At 43.2% G+C, this 25079-nt stretch overlaps 1 protein-coding gene across 3 annotated transcripts in view; it reads left to right on the top strand.

Annotated features, from left to right (window-relative positions):
- The first annotated feature begins 571 nt into the window (after nucleotides 1–571).
- The window catches only part of LOC119172459 (uncharacterized), a 163263-nt gene continuing 138755 nt past the window's right edge, over nucleotides 572–25079 (top strand). For 2 of the 3 annotated variants that reach the window (XM_075893850.1, XM_037423570.2), the window contains exons 1-4: nucleotides 572–659; nucleotides 1603–1638; nucleotides 10138–10428; nucleotides 11171–11473. In XM_075893850.1, the coding sequence (XP_075749965.1) occupies nucleotides 1627–1638; nucleotides 10138–10428; nucleotides 11171–11473 (606 nt within the window). In that variant the 5' untranslated portion in view covers nucleotides 572–659; nucleotides 1603–1626. The other variant, XM_075893849.1, reaches the window with a different exon arrangement.

Raw genomic sequence — 25079 nt, 5'->3', positions numbered from 1 at the left:
CGTTGCTGGGGTTTCATGGCGACAGCACCAACTCAGATTTTAATTGAATAAGTCGAGCTATCGTTAAAACTGCGACAATATCGATGTAAAACATGAAAGCGTAAAAACCATGCAGGAAATTCTTCTAAGCCGATGATCCTCGCGACGGATTTTGATATGAACAAGCGACATTCGGTGTTCCGAGAACGGCTGCTAGAAGCGTCAGGCATCCTATCTTGTCTGCGTGACTAATGCCTAAACACGCCAGAATGTTTCAGAATTTAAACGATATGATCAAATGCTGCGTCAGACACAATCGACGAATCGACAACGGCCGCTGAAAAATTGCCATGAATTTGGATAAATTTTCTCGAGATGCCAGGTGGTCGCCATTGTTGCCTACAGGCTGCTAGCAAAACACGACGTTTGGCGGGCAACTCAAGAGCGCGCTTTCAAATAAGTTTCCTCTTTGTAATAGTTCTGGCCAAGTTTAAAAATAACTATTTATTTAACCTTACATTTATGCAAATAAATTTTAAGACAGGAGTTTGTAAAGGCGAATCAGTTTTCATTGAAGCGGGCGAGTGGCGGCGCCAAGTGTCGCGTTATAAAGTCAACTTTTTGTTGTTGTTGCTGGCTTTATTTGTAGTGTCATTTCTGCGCTAGGACTCGTATATAGGGTAAGTTTGGACGCCACTGTTTTCGAAATTTCGCATTTGCTGCCTGATTTCCTCGACATTCGTCGTATAACAATCCTGGTCGTGCCGCGAGCATCGGGTCGCGTCTATTTAGGCCTTTTCGCCGTGCCCGTAGCCCCAGCGGGACCAGGTCACGGGGCGCATTGTCCGTTGTCTCTCGAAGCTTTTCCCAGGAAACACGGTTAGGCGGGCGCGGGAGAGATGCTTTTAATTTAGCGCTTTCGGCGACGTGAAGGCGGCAGTCTCATCGTCGCCTTCGGACGACCGCACGGCTTCCTGCCAGCGGTGCTTCGTTGTCCGCACCGGTGGAAGCGCCCCGTCCAAAGCGGCCGGTAAACACATCGCTTCTCCCTACGGCTTTGGTGATATGGTGGAATGCCTATCCCGACAGTTCGGTGATGGCGGCGGACGGGTCGTTTTTTTATCGTCGGCTTCTACGTGTGGTCGTCCGATGTCGGCGAGTCATCCCCAAATTTCGGCCCGATTATTTTTGCAATGGCTTCGGTAATTTGTTCGATGTAGCGCGTTTTAGCGCTGCTCTCGGGTCAGTTTAGAAAACTAATTCTTTCCCCCCTCCGTGCTCGGTGGTTTGTAAGACGCGTTGGCCAAACCTCAATAGCTCTCGTCGTGTTGATCAGAGTTGGCGCTGGTTCTGCCTGTTTGCAGTGATTTTGCGGTGCACACTTGTAGCTGTTTCACGAAGCAACAGTTGTTAACTTCGGATCGATACATGTTTTCACGCTTAGCGGCACCGGCGCTGCCCTCTCACGCGACGTTAGTCGTATCGCTTTATTTTCCTGCATTGCTCGTTTTTATTTCATTCGGCCGCTTATGATTGCGTACTTGTGCCGTTTTATGCGTGATTCAGCCTGAAATTGTGTCTTGCTAACACGTTGTTCCTTACTTTCTTTTGCTTCCTTTTTAGAGTCGAGCCACTTTTTTATTTGCCATGGATAAAAAGGTAACGCAGCCACTTTTTGTTCGTTACTTTTCGTTGTTTAATTTGACTTTTTCCTCTTTTTGCGCCCTTTGTATTGCTGGTCACATTTTTTTTTTTTTGCGTGCGTATTTAAAGCGGCGACATTTTATCCGTGTATGCTATGAATTTGTCTGCAGAGAGGGGGGGGGGGGGGACTATCAGCATCTTGATTAGTGCCGGATGCTTCACTGTACTGTGTCATTAATTGTGAGATGTACTTTTGACGCTGTGGTGGATAAGCATGTCTTCAGAGTTTCGCAACACCGCCAGTGTTGTTCGCAGCTGCTCTGCTCACTCAGTGAGCAAGAGTCAAGTGCTTGGCCTACGTGGACGGAATTCATTGTTCACTTAATGAAACAAATGCCGCTCTGCAATTCGTCCCCTCCCCCTTTCGCGAACTTCTCAGAAATCGTGGAGCTGTGTGTTGAAATAGTCGCGGACTGCACACAACTCTCTTTACTTCATCTGATTTAGTGTGCATAATAATTTCGGGAGAATTTATGACTCGAGGTAATGCTTCTGCTTTGTGCTTTCACTTGAACTGATAAATATGGTGTAAACGCATGTGCATAATAGGTAATCGAAGAGTATGCATAATGTTTGCAACAATATTTCATTTTTTGCAAACTCGTTTCACTTTTATTTTTGAACAGCTGTGATGTGCATGCCATGCTGAAGTATAGGCTGCTGCCGCGTGATCATTACAGCCATAGATAACTTATAAGAAAATGCTGATATCGTATAAGAAAATGATGCAAAAGCAGAGTGTCTGTACCTATTTTAAACCCTTCGAAATCATGACTACCCCAGCTTGTCATAAACTTCGTCACTTGTTCGCTTAGGTTGAGCCAACCTCGTTATCGACACTTAGCCATTTTTTGCAGAGTGAATGGCATTTCATATTTTTCTACATCATATATGGCAAAGGACATCCTATGTGCTATCTGTATTCTTAGTGCTGCATTGTAACTCGCCCACCAGCCTGCAATCGTGTACAACACAGATCATCCTACCACACATGAAATCACACAGCACTTCTATCTCAGCAGGCGAGACTTTTCCTTTCCCCACAAAAAGTTCAATGGAGCTCAGGCTTTGACTTTCAGACTATTGCAGACAGGTTCATATGCCAGCCTTAATCCCAACAATTATCCCACTATAACCTGCAGGCACTGCAACTAATTTGGTAGACTAGACCATCTGCTTTGGCGTTGCCCTTCGTTATGATGCACGGGCCAAACCAACGAAGCGAAGTCGCTATCCACTATCAAGAGCCCCAATGTTGACTCAACTGTGGGCTGTCCAGAGGGCTCACGATACAGCGATCGCAGCTGGCTTGCTGTACATTGAGTCGTGCATCTCGAGACTTGCAATAAAGTTTAGCAGCCATCCACCCATCCTAGTAGGAACCTTTCAATAAGTTTGGCAATCGGAAATGAAGCACCATGGCAAGTAGACTATGCAGTAGCGCTCAAATCAAGAGAATATGAAATAACTGCTTTCATAAAACACAGATGAAGTTTATGCAAAGTACCGTGTGCTTTTCCACTGTGTGAGCCATGCTTCGACCAACGACACGCTGACTCGAAAGTCGCATTCTTAATCATGTCCGTGGCAGTTATGGACGAGTAATACAAATTCCTCTACCTAGGTATTATGCCCTTTTATGATCGTCAACTACAGTCGGAGACTTCACATTATCATCTGTCTGAGTATCATGAATGTTTCCTCTTAAAGTGTGCTGCACAAAACAAGTAGAGAGAGAGAAACGTAAGTGGGAAGGAGAGTCCACGTGAAAATGGTGTGGTTCACCTGCTTCTCACTGGATGCAAGCAGGGAAGGAATGCCAATTGCAGGTGCTAGTCGAGGCACAAGGATAACAGCCTTTGTTAATCGCAGTGCTCACAGCTTGTCAGTGTAAAAAAGGACGATTAAATTTAAAATTAAAAAAACTTTATAAAGCGCTCTGTAGATGGTGCCAGAGTTCATTGCCTTACCTTGTACTATTACCTAGTAACGGGCCTATCGATGGGCTAAAGGTGACAGCTGTTCCTGCCTCTCGCATTTGAAAAAATTTCTTGCTGGGGCAGCATTTTATGAATAATGAGAAGTCTGACGGGAAACCAGCTTCTGCTCTCAACAATGGAACGGAGATGTGTGATGTGGCTTTTGATGGGGATTAAGAACACAGTTCATGCATGTACTTGAGAGTTGCTGTCCACAAATGTGAATAGAACTTTAGTTTCTTTTTACTTAAATAGTCATGAACCATCTCCTGGGCTTGGTGAGAAATCACATCCTGTGGATAGCAGACTCAGCTGTGAACAGTTCAGCCAAATCTTGCAGTCGTGCACACCAAAGAGAGTTTACAAGCAGAGCACAAGGTTGCCATTTTGTTGAGCACCCTCCTTTCATTCAGAGACTTGTGTGCAATCTCTTAGTACCTGCCGGCACCTGCTGTTTGACAATGCTTTGTTGTCGTTTCCTCTTCTGTTGTTAAATTGCCCACACGGCCTCGCTTCTCTTAGTCGTACCCACCGAACATCACCACGGGTCCAAGTACTGAGAGCTCCATGCAAGGTGCAGCGTCCTCGTTTCTCTTGTCGCTCTGTGTACCATCTGCACTGCTCTGCACGTAAGCTCAAACCATCGCTGTAAGGGGTCGGCGAGCTCACGCGTGCGCTGAGGGAGACCCTAGGCGACACTTTTCAAATAGTTGGTTTATTGCAGGTAATTTAGTACAATGAGATCAATTATTCAGAATACAAATTCGCTAATGCAAGCTGCAAAATATACCAAAAAATGGCCCCGAGTGGCGTACTTATAAAACAAAGAAAGCAGCAAGCTTGGAGGGTCAACCTGCCCTTGGGCCAGCGTTTCCACAATCGTGCACCTTGCAGCAGATGAAAGTGAACAGACGTAAGAGCAGTTGAAAGAACATATGGTGCACGATAATGAGATGCTGCCCGCGGAAGCCGGGGCCCCGATGGGGCGACGTAACCACTAGTTGGCGACGAAAAACAAACAAAGGATCGCCGGTGGCCGAAGAGGTCAAAATGCATATGCATCCTCTGAGGTTCCAAAGTGGTCTTCTCGAAGCCTGTCTTGTGTCCCCACATTTTGGGCAAGCCAGGCCCAAATCCCTCCAAAATTAAGCCAATGGGACACCATGTTGTATCTTTGAGGGGCAGGGTGACACAAAGTGACAGCGATTGTTGACCAGCTGCTATCTGTTCGGTCAGGAGGAGAGGGGCAGGCGAATTCTTTGAGGGAAAATGGCGTCGAGCAACTTGTACAGGTGCCTGGATTCTCGCGTCAAACTGCGAATAGCATGCTATTGGCCAGTAGCTGACGCAAATCTGGTGTGCACCTTGTCATGTTCCAGTGCTGCACTCTGTAGTCAACTGCTAACATCACACAGTGAGCCAGGAATCGCAACGTCGGCGCGAATCAAGTCTGCTGCTAACATTACCCATTACATCCAGGAATTGTAAGAGGAAAGTGGGATCACGTTTCAGCAAGCACTGAGGCTCCTGACATGCACTCATGTGACCTCTTTCCCCTTGCCATATCTCTTTGTGCAGCTTCCAGGGCGCTCGTCAGAATCAATGAAGAAATGAAGTACTTGTAACTCCTGTAACTTCGCTCTTTTTCAACAGATACGAGAAAAAGGCAATCAATGCTGGTTCTGAGGTCATTTGATGGTTGGTTTATGACCCATTCAGCTATAGAAGGTGGGATATGCACCTGTATCAACCTCGAGAAAATATTTCTTCATGCTACTCATAAAGCTCGCTGGGCTTGGGACTGTGAGATGACATCACGCCACGGGTTGCCGTGTTGACGCTACACCCTCAATTTTTCCGTTATCCTGCAGTATGTCCTTGATGCGTTTGTTTCCTCACTTGTGACACTGTAATTATCTTCTTCAAATTGGTTCAAATTTGTCGAAAAGCTGATTGTACAAGTATGACTGCCAAACTACTGTGCAGTTTATTAGATTTATTACAGTACTGCCAGTCTTACAGTACTGACAGGTCAGCATAAACAATAAATACATAAAGAAAAGAGACAGACAGTGAGAAATAAGGAGAGTTGAGAGCAGCATTTGTTTGTGTTTATTCTCTTCATCCCGTGAGTTTGTGCACTGGTACTGCCCTAATGTATCACCAACTAGCCCAGCTATCAGTCCTGCTTCAGAAAAGGAAGGGACCAAGAGATGATAAACACACAAATTGAAATCATCATCAGCCTGACTACGTCCACTGCAGGACTAAGGCCTCTCCCATGTTCCGCCAGTCAACTCGGTCTTGTGCTTGCTGCTGCCATTTCACACCTGCAAACTTCTTAATCTCATCTGCCCACCTAACCTTCTGTCTCCCCCTAACCCGCTTGCCTTCTCTAGGAATCCAGTTAGTTACTCCTAATGAACAGCAGTTATCCTGTCTACGCACTACGTGCCCGGCCCATTTCCGCTTCCTCGTCTTTATTTCAACTATGATATCCTTAATATAAGAACTAGCAGTAACCCAGGTGACACCCTACCAGTAATGATAGAAGAAGTCGGAAAAGCCTTGGAGAACATGCAAAAAGGCAAAGCTTGTGGTGAGGATCGGGTAACATCAGATCTGCTGAAAGATGGAGGACTAATTATGTTTAAAAAAGTAGCCACTCTGTTTACGAGGTGTCTCCTGACGGGAAGAGTACCAGAATCTTGGAAGATTGCTGACATCATCTTAATACATAAGAGAGGAGATGACAAGGACTTGAGGAATTACAGACCGATCAGCTTGCTCTCCGTATTATACAAGCTATTTACGAAGGTAATTGCTAACAGAATTAAGACAACATTCGAATTCAATCAACCAAAGGAGCAAGCAGCATTTTGAACAGGCTACTCAACAATCAACCACATTCATGCTATCAATCAGGTAATAGAGAAATGCTTGGAATATAGCTAACCATGAATTGAAATAAACCTAGACAAATGAGACTAAGAAAAGGACAGAAACCACAAAAGAAAGGGGAACAAGGCAAGCTCTGTGCGTTCCATCAGGCTTGGCGTCACTAGTGCGAAGTTGCCTTGTTTCAGTCTACATAAGTTAATCTGGCAAGTTATTTTATCGTCAGAATTTTGCGATGGCACTCTTGAACGGTTTCTTATGTCACTCGTTGCATTAAGTTATCAGCTATCACACTACCAAGCACTGAAGGTTTCTAGCCGCATGGGCTGCATTTAGAGTGAGGGCATAATGCAAACTCGCCCATGCTCTTTTTATTTAGACTCAACTTGGGTTTAACCAATATTTACGCTTTTGTTTCCACGGTCTCCTTTTCACAGAAAACAGCTTAAGGCTATGTCTTGTGCTTAGGCCAAAATTAATGCCAGCTTAAACAAGAACTTGATGCATTGGGACAAGGCACTGTAAACTTGGGTTCTATATTCTTGTTAGCATTTCACATTTTTATACTGCGAATGTGGCATATACAAGCACGCCTAAGCATTGGGTTTTTCCGTTGAAGCGGGGCTCTAAAAGGCATTTATGTTTTTGCAGGCTACCGATTGGTGGTTTTAACAGTCATAAGTGCATCTAATGTCTAAGTTGCAGCCTCAATATTTGTTTATTTACCTATTTATTTACAGAGTAACTACATCACCTCAAAGGGTTTACGTCGGAGAGAAAAAAAGCAATAACAGAAATAACATGTTCTTGTGCCTTTCAAAGAAAATACTGCGGTAAAATTCAGACGATACGCATCTAAATATGTATTCATACATGTGGGACCATGCAAGCCAACTACACACACAAAATACAGCACATACATTGCATGTGTGGATGCCACAGTAACATTAAAGTTCTGGGACACACCTGGATATGAAGGCAATAAGAATGAAGTGTCACTTTTTCGTAATTTTGCCTTCTTTTTGTGAAAGCACACTTTAGTGCACCATTGTTGGTAATTATGATATACTATAATCTGTTGATGAAACCTCGATTAGCGGCAAGCATTCTCAAGAGTATCGTACGTGCGCTTCAGTCATCATTATTGGTTGGTGCATGCTCGTTGGTAGCATTGCACATATGCACGCTTGTTGGTGCTTATAACTGGATGGCACGCACTATAGCATTAAGAATGCTTGCCATTGTTCACATTTCATCTGATGTAGATAGTACGGGCTTTTTGTGTGTGGGTTGGACCTAAAACAATGGTAGGGAGGAATAAATGGGCAGCTTATGTGATGGGAGCAGTGGAACGTAACATTTCAACTTGTGGGGTTATTACAATCAAGCTTCAAGCTGTCTTGGTTCTACTGGGCCCTGCTAGATGGCACCACCTATCCAGCCTAACCAGACTAAAATGGTACTTTCATTCGCGCCTTGCTCTATAGTAAGGCCAGGATGTTCTTTCTCTATAAATCAAACAGAAATGGACAAGAGGCATTTTTTTACATCTCTTGATCGATGGAAGGTTCTTCTTTTATTGCAGCTAGTTTGATAACAAGTGGTTAACTGTAGCCGGGCACTCTCACGTCACCGGGATCATTTCGAAAATGTCCCACTCTCGTGGTGCGCATCGTGTGATACATTTAGGTTAATTTCTTGGTAAGTAGGGAACTGTTGATAATGTATTGCCGTTTTAGACGTACATTGAGCTTTCACTCTTACATATGTTGTTATTTGTCTTTACGGTCCCTTTAATCTCTTTTTGGTAAGGCTGTGCTTTTGTAGGAAAAGACCAGAGCAAGGCATGTGAAACAGCTAGCACTTGTTCTCTTGTGTGCGCCTTGCTTAGGCTTCGGCATTGAAGTGCAACTCTACCAATCCGCAATCGCAGATGCCGCGAGAAGCAGCACACTAACTCGGTCTTGAAGTACTGCTCGATTTAAGCACAATAGATGATTACAATCCACGAATAAATACAAACTCTGCTCAGAGCTATTGCTGTCTCCCCCTCAGGAAATTTGCATAGTTGCACCATACTGTAACGTTCGCTATGCTCTTGATGTCGAGTACGTACAAACTCTGCTCAGAGCTATTGCTGTCTCCCCCTCAGGAAATTTGCATAGTTGCACCATACTGTAACATTCGCTATGCTCTTGATGTCGAGTACGTGAAGCGTGCTTCTGGTAGTGGTAGTCAACTTTGCTGTAGAGCAACACATTTGTGTCACTGTACTCATGTGAAAAATCTTGAAGCTCCCAGTAAATGTCATGATGTGTTCTGAAATCGTTGCTGAAGGAAACATAGCACTTTAGGTAGAAACGAAGCACCTTTAAATCACTATATGTAGTACTTAAATAAGCAGAGAAAATTTACTAACCAACCTAGCACAACTTACTTGCACAATTGAATCGTAGGTATGCCTCGATTCACTGGGCAGTGCATATATATCATTTATTTATTACATACTGCTGATCTGTTACCAGGTCTTAAGCAGGAATGGGCATACAGAACTGTCTACTGTAAAAACATAATTAACATCACACCACATACTGAAAGTGGTTATGACTGAAAAAGCCAAACGGAAAGCATAATTTACAATGCAAAAAAGCACACAATCCAGCAATTTTGTATCAATTTCCGAAAGAACAAAAGAAAAACATTGTAAAAATGGCATAGTTTTGCTGACTGAAACGTTCTGCTGAAAAATGGAGGCGTTGCATAATTCTGGGCTGCATGACTATACAAAAAAATTGTTAGTGGTTGTTGAAAGCACGTAGAAATAAATCAACTGTTGGCCCCTCTACGGTATCGTGTGCTAGGTAATTGCACTCACTGGTACTTCTTGGAGAAAATGAATACCTGAATGTGTCTGTGCGGTTTACGTTACCTACAACTTTCTTTGAATGATATGAGTGCACAGCACATTCACTTGTTTGTCTAATGTGCGCTGTTTTGTTGATTCTAATTTTGTTGTGGAAAATGAGGTGAAAAAGCTTCAGCCTCTTCATTCTTCTTCTCTCCTGTAGTTTTTCGAGCTTCGCTTTAGTTAGAAGTGAAGGTGATGTGCACCAACTATAACAATTGAAAACAAATCGGGCATATTTTCTTTGCGCCATTTCTAATTTTTTAACATTGGACTCAGTAAAGGGATCCCACACCGCAGCTCGATATTCTAATACCGGTTTAATGAAAGTTCATAATGCGAGAAGTTTGATGTGCGGTGTGGCATTCGCAAGCCTCCTTCGCAAATAGCCAAGCTTTTTCATTACTTTTCTTTCAATATATTCTATGTGTTCATTTCACTTTTTAGGACTAATAGGACTTTCACTATTTAGGACTAATACTCACATCAAGTCTGATGTGAGTATTAGTCCTAAATATTTGTGTTTAGTGACTTAGATAACGCATAACCACTGATGATACATATATAATTATTTTTTTAAATTTATAATTGACTATAGTCTCTCTATTACCAATGCTCTCTGGGAGCAATACGATGAAGTGTGCAAATGTTCATTTCCTACACGTTGTCCAGCGAAAGAGCAGGACCACCAAGCCCATCCCTGCTGCAAAAGCCAAAGCCGCGAGCACAGCTCCAACTGCCGAGACTCCCGTCAAACGAGGCCGAGGGAGGCCTCCAGGATCGGGCAAAAAGAAGTTGGCCGCATCGGAAAGCAGCGCCAAAAAGCCCGCACCTGCTACGCCTGTGGCCACTCCCCAGAAAAATGGCACCAGCGGTCCCGAGTGCGATCGCTGTTCAAGGACATTCACGTCCGAGCGGGGCCTCAAGATGCACCAGCGCTGGCCCTGCAAGCCTGAAGCTGCTGTAAGGGTGATTGCACAGTTGTGCTTTGATTCATTCATTAATTTATTTTTACTCCTTGTGGCTACCATTCTTTTTCATTATTTGTCAAGTTTGGGGTCTCCATGTGCCTTTAAAGTCCCACTAACCAGCATCTGTGTTGAATATTTGTTTAATTATGTCTGCATTAGTATGCATGTTTAGATGGTTTAATTTGTATTGTGAAGTTCACATAGCCTTGATGAACATGATCGGTTAAGTTAGCTCAGGCTAGCTAGATTTTCCAGTTATTTAATTCTGATTAAAGGTCCCACCTGGCATTGATACATTCAGTGGGGAAAATGGTTAGCTTGGTTTGTAGTATAGACTCACCGTTTGGGCAGTACACAGAAGTGCACACGCACACCTTGTAGGATTAGCTGACTGAGTGAGCACACCTGTCGCAATGGGACAAGTCACGTGAAAAATGTTGACTCTGCTCTTTCAACATAAATGTGCATGATAGACAAGACCCAGCACGTGCAACTAGATTCTCTTCTCCACTTCAAGCACCTCAGGTGCCACCATTATTTGGGTGAATATGCAGCACAGGGAAGTGCACTTGCGCATTATAAGAAGGGTCGATTGGTCAATAAAGCTAACCTGCATGTGTCCTCTACAGTGGCCTAACAGCATAGCTTTGATGATCTAACTCCATTAATTTTTGCCCATCTTTTTAATACTTCGTTTTCTCGCCCTTCACCGGCTCATCATTCTTGCTCTCTAGAAAGATGACGCAGATGAATCGTGTCGCCTCCCGTTGGACGACGTCATGGACTCGGATTCCGACTCCGACGTGCCACTGGGAAAGGTCACGAGTGGCAGGGGGACCCGCGCCAAGGGCAACGCCGACGGCAGAACTGATGGCAGTTCGGACCTCCCCAAGGGCAGGCTAGCGTCGGCCAATAAGCCGCAGCTCATTTGCCAGCGTTGCGGACTCAGCTACGACCCCAAGCGGGACGGGCCGCGCTGCAAGCACTGCACACGCGACAACGAGCACAGTGACGAAAGTGCTGACGAGGAGGACAAGGCAAGTGGGTCCCGCTCTCCGCGCTCTTGGCAGGAGGAACTGTATGGGTGGAGTCACCACAACGATCCGTCAGTCTTTGACGGCCTGTTTTCATTCACTGCGGGCAAATTTGCACCATACAACATATGAGTAGGAGCACTTACTGGTCTCCCGTCATTAGTCTTGTTGCAATTGTTTTGTTGATGCATTCTGACATCTGCCAGATCATTTGCATCTAAGGTGAGGCCTCAGGATGGCACTTGTGGCTTACATTACATTTCCTTTTGAGTCTTTCATGTATGTTTTTATGACATATCACTTTAAACAGCTAGTCTTGTGCATTCCACTACAATGTTTTCTTTCATAATTATTTACTATTTTGCTCACCTAAAGTAACAGTGTTAACTCATTGCCTTATTCTAAAATTGATGCAGTCACTGACCGAGTCAATGTATTAATGTTGCATCTGGGCATAAACTTCTCTGAATTTAGTGACCTAGTAAATTAGGAGTGCTCTAAGAATTATCTATTCATAGCTTCCTAGAAAAATTATTGAAGAGAACTGTGTGGTGATGATGCTGCAGTCCTTTGGTTTCTGTGAAAATAATGTTTCATAGACGGATGTGTATATTCTTTGTGATTTTATCTTGGCAGCGTTCGTGATGAAGTATTTTACTGCGGCTTTTTTTTTTTTTTTTTTTGCAAATTACCAAAAAATCTTCGAAATAGAGAAGAACAGTAGGATGCTAGATTTCGCTGCACACTTAAGGACTCCTGCTAGTCAATTTCAACTCAGTTTCTTTCTACAGTGTGCCTCTTAATAATATATTGGGTGTTGGGACGTATAACGCTTGCAATTATTGCCTAGCCTGCCTAAGGGTACGTAAACGCTTCATGGTGAAAGGTCTGAAAGCGCACATTTTTGATCAATGCAAACTGCTAAATTCAGACAATTGGCTAAAAGCCATGCCAGTGATGTTGAGGATGGTTCTTTGCAACAAGCCTGCGCTACAGCATAAAAAAAACTCTAGTAAAATTACAACGAACACTTGAAGTATGCTGTTGTCAATGGAAAGTCAACTGAGATGCCAAAGCATTGGTCATTCATTCTGATTTTGCAGATTTTGTGCTGTTTTGTTTTTCTATTAAATTGCTGTGCCCACGCCTTGGCAGATGTTTTGATTGGCCCTAAAGCCCTCGGCATTGTAATCAAGTGCTCATTGTTGGGCATACGGAGCAAAGCGGTTAATTTCTGTGCCACTAATGAATTCGTCTATGCTGTTTTGTTTCCTTAGCGTAAACCTTCCGTAGATAGAATAATTGTTAGCAGTAATACTTTAGCGAATGCCCTCTTTATTCAAATTAGTTAATGCTCATGATTGTTCAAAGCATGCAAGGGTCTTCTTCTAGTGTGCTCATTTAAGGTGCTGTTGCTATCCTGAGGCCTCTCTGCATTCTCCACTCTTATTTTTTTTTTATTTGCATCATTTTAAATGGTCCATGTCTTGTGCTACGGCTACATATCATTGTTCCTGAATTAGTATTTCATGCAGTTAAGCAGACATGGCCTGCTCATTTTTGTGTTTGTTGTCTTTGTTGGCCAGAGTGTAGGGGTGCTTGAATTTTTTTTTCCTTATTGTCTGCATGAAAGAGTTGTAGGACTTAACAAGGATTTATTCAGAGCCAGCTTCTACCGAGAACACTGCTACATTCGAGCGGCACAGGGTACAGTTGTCGCTGCTTTTTGTAGATTTATATACACAGCTGTTGCAGTTGGTTTGTTGATGTTAAAAAACAAAAGCTTTATGATTCAGTCATTATAGAATATGTTCTTCTAATGCTGCACGCCAAATATGACCATAGAATATAGAGTACATATTTTTCAAGCCAAGTTCTTGATCAAGTGCTATAACAGCATAGAGCAATTGCTAATTCACAGTCGAAGCTTATTTATATCTGAAATCAAACTTACTCGCACTAACATACAAAAGCCTTCAGTAGGTAAATGTATGGCATCTGAACTTTCAGCATAAATACGTTTGCAAATCAAAAGTAATGGCCAGGATGTCTAGTGACTCGTGGTGAAACACCCACCAGAAATTTTGCATTGCTGTGATCAGTAGTACTCAACATTAACTACTGGTGAACTCCTGGCCTTTGATGGTATGTGCTACCATCATGCAAATCAAGGCGAATGCAAACGCCTGCTAGAGAATACTGAATCAGTGCAAAAAAAAGTCAGAAAAGAAAAATAGAACTGGTGCTTTTTAATTGTAACGAAATTCTATTTCATTTCATTGCTATCTTAATTTGACGCTGAAAACTCCCTGGTTAGTTTGATCAGTAAAAAATTTTAATGCCACATACATTTAGCCTGTCAGTCGAGCAACAACTAGAAACCTTGAAAACCCACAACTTTGAAGTGGCAAGTACACAGCACTCGCACTAAATTATGCCGAGCGAACTTGAAAAATGTGAGGAATGAGGTGCCTTCTTTCTGAAGCGCAGTGGAAAATGGCGGTGAATTCCTTTATCAAAGATAAGAAACAGCTCACTAGCCATTGTACTACTACATCGCCTATAAATTTATACACAAAGCACCAGAACAGTTTATGCACAGCCATTTTCTATTCCGCGTGAAATGGAACTTTCTCTAGCTATTGCTAAACAACTTCTTGTTAGGCGAAAGAATTGGACGGGAAATTTTCGTGGCTTTCCTTGCACCTCATGTTCAACAAGCGTTGTGGGTACTATTCTGCCAATTGCGAAGTGCACTTGGCAGGCATGATGTCCTTAAGGCGCTAATTGTGATCCACTGTCTGTGAATGCAACCTAATCGCATGGCATGATTCCAGGACACCCAGTGTTACATTCCAAGAAAGAAAATAAGTAATCTGTTATTTTGTGGGATTATAATTAATGAGAATGATCATGTAATTAAGTACCTAATTATTGTGCTATTAGTCAGCTCCGATTCTTGCATCAACGCAATTGAATAACGGTCAAAATTCATGCAGATCTTGTTTTTCGGTTGTATTAATTTCAAACATAGAAAACAAAACTGTTGACATTGCTCCTGAAAACGCAGCACGACAATTGGTTGTCAAACATGGTAACGTCTCCACCAAGGTCATTTTCTAGAGCAACGCACAGCCCAATCAAGCTAAATGACCGCTAGTTGTCAATTCTGGAAGCCGGCAGGAATGTTCAAACTGCGTTTTGAGCCATTTGAAAAAAAGCAGTGCGTGGCCGCTGCTATACAGTTTTACACGCTGCTGCTTAAGGGGATATAGAATGTAGTAGTTTTATGTCATTGCGTCTAGTGTGAATGCCAATACTGCTGCAGCTGCACTGAGTCTGCACATGCACAGTTCTCAAGTTCACAACTCGTGCCCCTTCTTCCCGCGCCATCAAGATCGCTCAGCTTTTTTTGGCAATCGTTTCATGAATGGACCCCAAGTGTCCAACTTCAATGAAAGCTTGCCATAGGTGCAAATCGATGTTTCTAAACTAAACCAAATCAAAAATGTAGCTGCTACCTTGTGCATTTGCACTGAAATACAAGTTTCAGTATAACCTGTAGTTATATGCGAGATTGTTATAGATATCAGTTAGATTGCACTAATAAGCTGCAACTGTGAAACATAACCTCTTCCTTCGAAAATTGCTTCAATTATACAGTATGTATTTGTTTTCTTTTAAAAGAGCTCTTACAACTCGCCTTGCTGAACATCAGCAGACATTGTCTTGGACCAAAGATAAAGGGGGATCACTGCGAGAATCCAAGTGCAATAGTACGTCCTTGCTTGGTGTAGTGCATAGTCTGCACGTGTTGCAGATGGCACAGTGATGACAGAATTGCAAATCGCAGGTTTGCAAGATTTTAATGTGGTGTGCTTGTTCTAATTGGATATATTTATAGACAAATTTCTGCTCAGCACATCTTGCAAACCTTTTTTTTTGTGTGTAGCTATTTCGTGCTGCACTTTCCAGCGAATCCTGTGATATTACATTACGCAGCACTGTGTCTTGGATAACGGCAGTCACTTGCAAGCAATAGCAATTCAGCATCAGAATACTACTACCGAAATTTGACCTTGGGGTGTCACGATTGTCCTGTATCTTTCAACAGTGGCATCCTTCGTGTCTCAACTCTTCTGTTACATCTAGTGAATAAATCACACAGCCTTGCTTTTAATATATTTGCATATCCTGTTTGGTTGGCATGATGATCTCAATGTTTCCCGGATACTAAACATGCCACTTATTAATAAGGTAGGCAGGCAGTTCGTTTCATTCGTATTTGAAATAATAGATAATACTTTGCATAGCATGTTTGTGCTTTGAATCGCCTCGCCGCGGTGGTCTAGTGGCTAAGGTACTCGGCTGCTGACCCGCAGGTCACGGGAAAAAAATCCCGGCAGCCGCGGCTGCATTTCCGGTGGAGGCGGAAATGTTGTAGGCCCGTGTGCTCAGACTTGGGTGCACGTTAATGAACCCCAGGTGGTCAAAATTCCCAAAGCCCTCCACTACTGTGTCTCTCATAATCATATAGTGGTAGGAGACGTTAAACACCACATATCAATCAAATCATGTGCTTTGAATCTGATTGCATTAGGCAGCTGGTGCACACCACACATTTGTAACTGCTTGCTAGTGACTGCAGTTTGAGTCTTAATGCCTACATTGTGTATAGGACTCAAGTTAATATATGAACATGCTCGTGTGTTGATGTGAGACTTTTTGTTTGTGCATTTGTACTTATGTAGACAAGGGTGATGTCTCTTTTTCTTTATTTACTTGTGTCAGAGTACTCGTAAAAATGTGTGTCAGTGTTCCTTCTCTAGGTTCATTGCTTTAATACAGGAGCAGTTCCATAGAATTTCAGTATATCATGGTCCCAAGTGCATTCACTATGCGGCTTTTCTCTCAAGGCCTATGCTTACGAACTGAAAAAGGGCTGTAAATTCTCTGGGAGCAAGTCTTGCAGATCACAGTGTTGCCAGGAGGAAAGATAACATCTCTACTGGTATCTACCATCCTGGCATCATATTCCGCATGTGTAATTCACAAACTTTAGACATATTTGAACAAGGGAACTATGTACTTTGCAACACAGTGAGAAACATGACACACATATTCAAAAATTTAAGTAAATTTAACCCTTTAATGCCCGAATTATGAAACTGCCGAAGAAAAAAAAAAAGTTTTCATTTACTTGCTTTAAACAGCAACCTTCCAATGATTCTTCCACAGTTAAATTATCTGAAATTTATTTTTAATGCATACTTTTGTGTGTGTCATGAATTCTCTACATGCTATAGGATCGATGACTTTGCAACTAAAAACTAACTTTAGAACTACGCAACACGTCGTGTGCCACATCTTGAGCGTGTACAGACCGAATAAACGAAACTGTTGAAGATAGATATTTTGTCAGCCAAGCGAGAAAGAACAAAGAAGCTAGTGCTTCGCACGCATGTGCTTCGCACGCTCTACCATCAGCTAGAAAACAATTGGTTCAAGCATAAAATAAACGACAAAAGATAGCGCAACATTTTTCATGCTGAAAGCTACGTTCCCCGTGAGTAATTGACAGCCAGTATAAAAGGTGGCACGCATTGTGACTGGTTTGCTGAAACTTTACTGGTATGTCACGAATTCGCGACACCAGGCAGTAAAGAATAAAGTAAGTCATTGGGACCTACTGGCTGCGCAGCTTCATGGGCACATTTATAACGATCTCTTTTAATGTAAGCAACACCATTTGTATAGTTACACGAGTTTGGTCCTTTCTCTGTATAGACATCTGATTCAAAGCAGGTAGTAAACTGGGTAGAACATTGCTCTAATAATTATTATTAAAAAAAAGTTCACATAGCAGTTCAAGATGAATGTGCATTTTGGTCTGATTTTGACTTTTCTCACATTGGAATCATGTGCACCATTTTTGGGTGCCATCTGCAAGGATGTGGCGCCTTTGGCATGCAAGTACCACTTGCATAGTTCGTGCTAACAGTTTTATTGTGTTCAGTGTAACACAGTGAAGAGGTTTAAGCAGCGCTTCATTTCGAAGGCGGGGTATGAGCGAGATAAATTTATGTGGAGACATACTCACCATCTTCGAAACATATAAAGCAAATATGGCCTAGAACATACTTAAAATCTGTTTTAAAGTTTATGCTGTATGATTAAGCAAGATACAGAGCACCTCACGACGCGGACATCAATGCTGTGTCTGCGTAAATGCGTGCACATCAGTTTTGCGTTGTCACGTAGCCAGCTGTGTTACATAGCCGCTGGAACTGCTTCTGCTTAGCTTGGCGCCTCTAGAAGCCGAAACTGCTACTGGGCGCCCTAAAAATGTCTCTAAATAAACAACCGTCACGCACTCGCAGAAACGAGGCTTCTAGCCACAATAATTTGGTCATGAGCTACTTATTTCAATAGAAAAAACAAGATGCAAAATTTTTATGTCAGTGCCCCTTTAAGCACTTGAGCAGACCATAACATAGTGTAAACTTCCAACTAGTGGTTTATTTGGAAATCGAAGCATAAGCATGTGTTTTCCACGTGACTCATTCGCCACAGCACCGGCCTAAGAGATGGATTGTTTTGGCTCATGGAAAGTGACGCGCAAATGAGAGACATAGATGCAATTTGTATTCTGCGGCGGTGTGTTGGTCCAGTTTGTTGTAGGTGATTTCGAGTTGCAGAGTTGTGCAGCCTTCTCAATTCATATGTTTATCTGCAACCATGTCAATCATTGAACAAGAATCGCGCTGTTTTGAAAACTGTAATTCAACGACTCCATGCTTTGTAGCGACCTTGTAAGAGAAATGTGCCTTAACATATTGTTTAGAAGCCCCCCAGCTCATGCTACCTCCATTACTAGTTAGTTATGAGGAGCTAAATTTCTCATTTAGCCAGCTGGTCTAGTCGATGGATGTTTAGTGCCATTACCACCAGAACTAGTTATTGCAAGCAGAAGAAAAAAGAACCTAGTCATTCCCAAAGTTCCGTGGGCATTGATACATGACGAAGCTCGTTTCTTTTACGCCAACTTTGTGTATCTATCTACCACTGGGCATAAAATGGTAGCGTAACACATTTTTAAACTTATTGTTGTAGTTTCGATACACAACCCATCTGCAACATTGATACTCTGTACGATTGTATGTAAAAAATTATAGTTCTTTAGCGATGTGCAGCTGTGGTCAATCTTGTTAGAATTTCATCAACAGAAGACAGCGATATTTATTCACTGGCATTATCCTTAGCATTCTTGGTTTTTGTTCCTTAAAATACTGCTACTTTGCCTATGCAAAAACATTGAGTAGTTGGCATTAAAGCTATGTTTATATCAAGACTGCAGTACTTACCAACATCACTGCCATTTCGACTACTCTCTTGCTAGTAAACAGGAGGCATTCATGATGACATTGAAAATGTGCTGCATCTAATTGTCATAATTGCCTTTGCACTTTTTGATCATGGTTTGCAATGATGGTCTACTATTTTGATTATATCTATGCTAAATTCTCACTTACGTTTATGATAATTAACCCTGAGAATGTGTGCCATGCATGTTCATATCTTGTTATGGATACCATTTTTGGTTTTGAGCATGTAAAATGTTTGCAGCCTGTTCATTGAACTAATAGATGCCTGAGTTTTTTTTCTACCTTGTATGGGTCTGCTTGTCTCTAACCCACACTGAGTTTTTAAACGTGACGATATTCAATTGGGCTTTCTTTTATTATATGTATACGCCTTTGGTGTTGAAGCATGAATCCTTTTTTTTCCCTTTCATAACATGTGAAATTCGATTCACGAATCGAAATGCATCATGCAGCCGCGTTTCAGCGAATCTTGCCACAAATCGACGCACAACACCATCCTGTTGCTTCACATGCTCGCAGTTTTTCCAACACTTTCTTTTTATGGGGGAGTGGAGGAGGAAGAACGGGGGTGTGCAAATTTCCTCTAGGTAACCTGTCAGAAGCTTGGGGGGAGCGCAGGAGATATGGTGCCAGTTCGATTCGAGAACCGAATGTTCACTGTTATCGAATTGGGCTCTGTAACTGCAGCAGGTTGAATTTGTAACCAACATCTGTGTCATGTTTGCCAAGATTACTCGAAATGTACAGGGATACTGTCGTTTAGGGAATCACAGTTGTGCAAAGTGCCAGTGAATGTTGCCAGCCCTGAAATGTGTATGAACTGCCATGAACTGTCGCTCGATAAGCACCTTGCTGCGCTGGGGCTGTAAGTTCTCTCATATCCTTGGATCAAAAGTTGAACTGTCAAGCTGCCTGATTAGTGCCCGCAACATTCCTCAGCGCCATACACGTCAGCTCAGATTGTGGGAGAACATTGTTGGCGGCGCAAAGAATGGCGAGACGGGAGCTGGCGTACTTGCGCATGCACTGTGCCAGGAACCACTCAGCCACACGGAGGGCTCTAGCCGAATGTGGTACGTCTTACCGTAAACACATCTCTCTTATCTTTAATCTTTAGCCTTGCTTCGTTGAGTTTTTTGTTGATCGTTGCATGCCATGGCACAGACGCTGTAAAGTGGCAGATTTTTTTGTAGCCGCGTGAATTTGCACACCCCCGTGTCTTTTGGGTTTTTCTGCCAACATGCGTGCAAGAAGGTTTGTGACATTAGGAATCTAGGATGAGCATTCAGGCCCCTTTTTTTTTTCTGTAACATCAAAGCATTTCTTGGCTAGGTTGGCAAAAGCGCACACCCAGATGGCATCTGCAAGAAGCATCTGCAGAAGCAGTGCCCGGAAAACATGCGACCTCTCCCACCGAAACCGGCACTGGTGCCAACAACTATCACAACAATTACCTACAAGTTCAGCTGTGATTCATAGTTAATCTGGCGAAAGCACGCACCCAGGTGGCATCACAGCTGTGACACTCGGGGCATGCTACACCATGGTACAGCGTAAGATAATCCCCATCGCAGACTGCAGCACCCCTCCTTAACGTCAACCTAGCAAAAAAAAAATGCTTTTGTGTTCTCATAATAATATGCGCGGAAAACCTCCACAACTTTTTTTTTTTTTTCTTTTCCCAGAGACAAAACTTTCGTAGACTCAAATGGTAATATACAGCACACTGTTACAGATGCTTTAATTGCCGCTTTAATTGGTATTCTATTTGGGCACAAGCTTTTTTTTCCCCTTAGGTCTCCCAATCTGTCAATTGTTTGTTGTCCTCTGTCTGACTGCTGTGCAAATGCCTGTCTCTTGCATCTTCCTTCATATTTACCAGACTGTGCAATGTCTTCCACTGTCTCAAGCAATGGTATATCAAATGACATTGGAACGACTTTCAGGGTTGGCATTCTGTTAGCTCGTCTATCTGCAAGGGTGTATGCATGGCATCAAGGTTATAATGACGGCACATTCCACTATGTATTTCCCGTTTTGTACGCGTAGCTGTCAACTCAACCTTTAAGCCTGTTTCACACGCGAGTGGTGGCACTTGCGGTGATCGAGGTGCGCCAGGACACGATGCCTCGGCTTTGTGGTACATGCACATCTTTTGCATGACACTGAAGCGCGATATTGTGGAGGCAAAGTGGCTGCATATAACCCACAGGTTTCCTTGCTCCAAGTTTGCTTGTTTTGGTGCAATTGTGTCGTGGGTTACATCAGTTTTTTAATTTCGGGATTCCACTATCGCACATAGAATCCTTGAACGAAGCAAATGTGCAATGTATCTAAATGTATTTCTGTTTTACCTTCTTTTCAAAACCTGGGTCCTGTTGAGTGCCAGGCTACAAAAAAGCAAAGGGGATTTGGCTCGTACAAGTTGAAGCTTGCACTGTTCTTTCAGCGGCTTTGTTCATGAAGGCTGGAAAAGGTCCCGCCACCGTCTCATCTGGCTGCCAGAGGGGCTCAGCCGATGATCTGGCAGCCTTTTGAAGGAGCCTGTGTCTCTTTTTGGCTGTGGGCATTCCAGTGAAGAAGGCGGCACTATTTGCGTTGTCCTCGGTATACATGGCCATTTTGCAGGAGAACGCGGCAAACTATCCAAACGTGCTGGGTTGTAAGCAAGAAAAAGCAGCATCGTGTGCTGTGTCTTAGAGTCCCTCGTCTCAGAACCCTGTGGGTGCCATAATTCGATCAAAATACAAAAGTAAGAGTTGCCACGTGCAGATGATTTGGCTGCTCCAGATGTAAATGCCGTCGAGAACAAGGGGAAAAATAATGGCACTTCTACTCCTAGACATTGCTCAGCCAGGCAGCGGATCAAATAAAAGTTATTTAAATACTGGCTGTATGTCACCTATTGCACTGTGTTCTATTTTTTTTTTCTTGAATTATATTTTATCACTTTGGAAGCCCTCCTCCTAACTCCTCAGATAATTTCAGCTGCATTCAAAAGAGTTTGCGTATGAAATGCATCTTCACATAAAAATTATACCATTTATGTCCGCTGTGGCAGATGTGAGGCTTGCAAGCTCACCCATTAAAGCACAACAGGATTGTGGTGCCAATTTGTACAAGACTGCACGTGTGGCCTGTCTATGTTTTCTTTGCTGTTCAAAAAGCACAACCATTTCTGAATATATTCTTACACGCAATTTATAGGATGTGTAAATACAAGAGGCTCGTTCGCCTAGAATCAACCACAACCATAAGGCGCAGATATGGCCTATTTATTGCAGAGAGCAAGGCAGAATATTTTGTTGGCGGGGGAAGGGGTACCACCTTGATCTGAAGAGGGTGCCGGACAGACAAGGGTGGTCAAGTGTCACTTCTCGCTCTGTAAACAATAGTGGAAAATTTTGCGGGAGGGGGGGGGGGGTGGAGGCGGGCGAAGAACGGTACAGGCCCAGTGTGCCATCCGCTGGCCACACCACTCATTAATTGCAGGCAAAGAAATACTCATGCATTTCTCAGGTACAGGTGCGGCCCTTATTTATCTCAAAATAGTATTCAATCAGCCCTCATCTAGCTACTTTAGCTAAAATTCGCATATTTAGAAACGATTTTCCTGCTGTTTCACATGCGGAGGTAGCAGACCATGCTCTTTCACCAATCTCAAAGCGACAGCGTCGCCGCCGCTGCACGGAATACGGAAGGGGGCCACTGCGACAGCGCGTGCTTACCCAACTGGCATTGTCTAAAAACGGCTGCACACCCTCTCCTCGTCTTGAGCCCTGCAGTCGCGTGCTCTATGCATCACTGCTCCACCAATGGCAGACTTTCAACCGCAAGTGAATTTTTGCCAATTCTGGCAATCTGGGTCATAGCAGTGCATGGAATAAACAGGTTTTGGGTTTGTGCGACATCAGCTTCTTTGCCCTTGGAACAATATCATTGTCACATGAAACAGGTTTTGGTCATTCAAGGCGTGGATGCCCCGGTGAACCAGACTGGCCAATAGTTACTCTCAATATGAGTAATTGAATAAAAAAGACATTGGCTCTTATTATAACAGAAAGCCGTTAACTGCAAATTTTGTGTTTCCGACTCTCCATTTACTGTACAAGTCTCGTCAGCATGACAGCTTCTGTGGCCTGTTAACTAGTTTATGGCATTGTTTTATATGCTTGTTACTTAATGTTAGTCAATTCTACATCGCAACCTTTCCACTTTGCCTCACGGGATATTCAACATTTTTGCTGCCTGGCCTAGTGCATTCGTTTCCCAACTTTTTGTGATCGGTGATGTTGGCTAAATTGCACTGCCTCACTCATTTAGCAGGTAATCGGAAAGGTATATTGTGTTCAGCCAGTCATTTCTTTTATAGCTCCAGCACTGTATTCAATATACTGGCTGCTCATTGCCCATTGTAAGTTCTGAGTGATCCTCTGTTACCATGCTGGCAGCATACTATTATGATGCGACTCAGACTAGACATTCTGCAATGCTGCATTGCAAGATTTTCTCCATGCGACTTATTAGGACTGAGCAAGGCACATACACTACACTCTAGTTAAGCAGAATCTGAAGGGACCAAGAAAATATGTCCTTTTTAGTGTGGGCTATATTGACTGACAGATCAACAGGAGTGCAGAATTAAATTATGAAAGCAGTAATATTCGAAGCTGTTGTTTCATTTGAACGGAAAATCTGTTTAAGAGATTATCATTTACAAAGGAGAGTCTTGTACTTTTGTTTCTACCACCCTGAGTTGTTGCGAAGCCCTGCCGCGGTGGTCTAGTGGCTAAGGTACTCGGCTGCTGACCCGCAGGTCGCGGGTTCGATTCCCGGCTGCGGCGGCTGCATTTCCGATGGAGGCGGGAATGTTGTAGGCCCGTGTACTCAGATTTTGGTGCACATTAAAGAACCCCAGGTGGTCAAAATTTCCGGAGCCCTCCACTACGGCGTCTCTCATAATCAAATGGTGGTTTTGGGACGTTAAACCCCACAAATCAAATCATGAGTTGTTGCGAACCTGCCAAGTTTTCTGAAATTTCCGGGAGACTCCCGCATTTCTATCAGCATTTTCCATTTCTATCAGCATTCTATCCCGCATTTGTACAATTGTTAGGAAAACTTTTCACAAACCGAAATTTCTGTGCGTGATCCAGCCGCGTTTACAAAAATGAAGCCCAATTCTTACCAGGCTTTTTTGTAAACCCATTGCATTGTAAACAAATTTAGGAGGTGTTCATTAAACGTACTGTTAAGTCTGATTGGTGCGAAACCGGCAGATACAAACTTGTGAATTTCCCCAGCCAACAATTTGTATGTTCCGAGCATCTTTCCTCATCGGGTGTGTCGTATGAACTTATGGACCAAACCGTCGAACCTAAGGCCGAGAGCATCATGCTCGACGCTTCGGAAGAATGGGCGCGGCCAGCGCACGCTCAGTCAGAGCCCTGGGTATAGTTTGCCACAACCCCTGTGAATGAAACCACAGTCGCTCTTGACACGATCATGTATGGCGACGAGGTAATCGGCAGAACCTCTGAAAGTGAGCGTGCATTCAACACTCGACCTGTCAAAGGGGTGTTGCTTTCCACAAATGCTGCGGACAAAACAGCGGCAGATACAATCATAGCAAAAAGTGACTTGGTTTTGAAGACACATGCGCAGCTAGCGCATGCGAATCGAAAATGAAACTACCATTTTCCTCAAGTTCCGCGCACGAAACCGTGGTCGCAGCAATGCAATCATCAGTAGCAACTAGTCGGGGGCGCGCGACTAACTCAGCAGTAGGTTAAATGCAGTAAAGACATAAAAGATGATAAGAGCATTATGGTGTTGTTATACAAAGAGTCTAGTAACGTTGGTCTTGTCGATCTGCGTACTTTGGCTATACAGTTTAAACCCTTTATAAGAGGCATGCTCCAGGCAGCGATTCTCGTCTCTAGTATAAGATGTATGTTATTAGCAGGGTACCTCGTATGCATTTTCTTATAAACCTGTATTTTACTGTAGGCACACTGTTGTCTCCTATACCCATTGGTCTCTTAATTCAGTGTCTCTTGTAAAGGGGCTTGGCTGTACTTTGGCATTCAGTTTTCGGTTGGCTTCAAGTGAACCTTTGACCTACACCCTCCCGGCAGCGCCGTCGCATCCGTCGACGCTTGCCCTTAGAAGACATGCACGAGTTCTTTAGACAGAAATGGATTTTACTACATGTTTTGGCAACA

The sequence above is a fragment of the Rhipicephalus microplus genome, chromosome 4, assembly GCF_043290135.1.
Source record: "Rhipicephalus microplus isolate Deutch F79 chromosome 4, USDA_Rmic, whole genome shotgun sequence".
Lineage (NCBI taxonomy): Eukaryota > Metazoa > Arthropoda > Arachnida > Ixodida > Ixodidae > Rhipicephalus > Rhipicephalus microplus.
The sequence above is the reverse complement of the archived record's forward strand: the minus strand, read 5'-3'. Positions and strand labels throughout refer to the sequence as shown.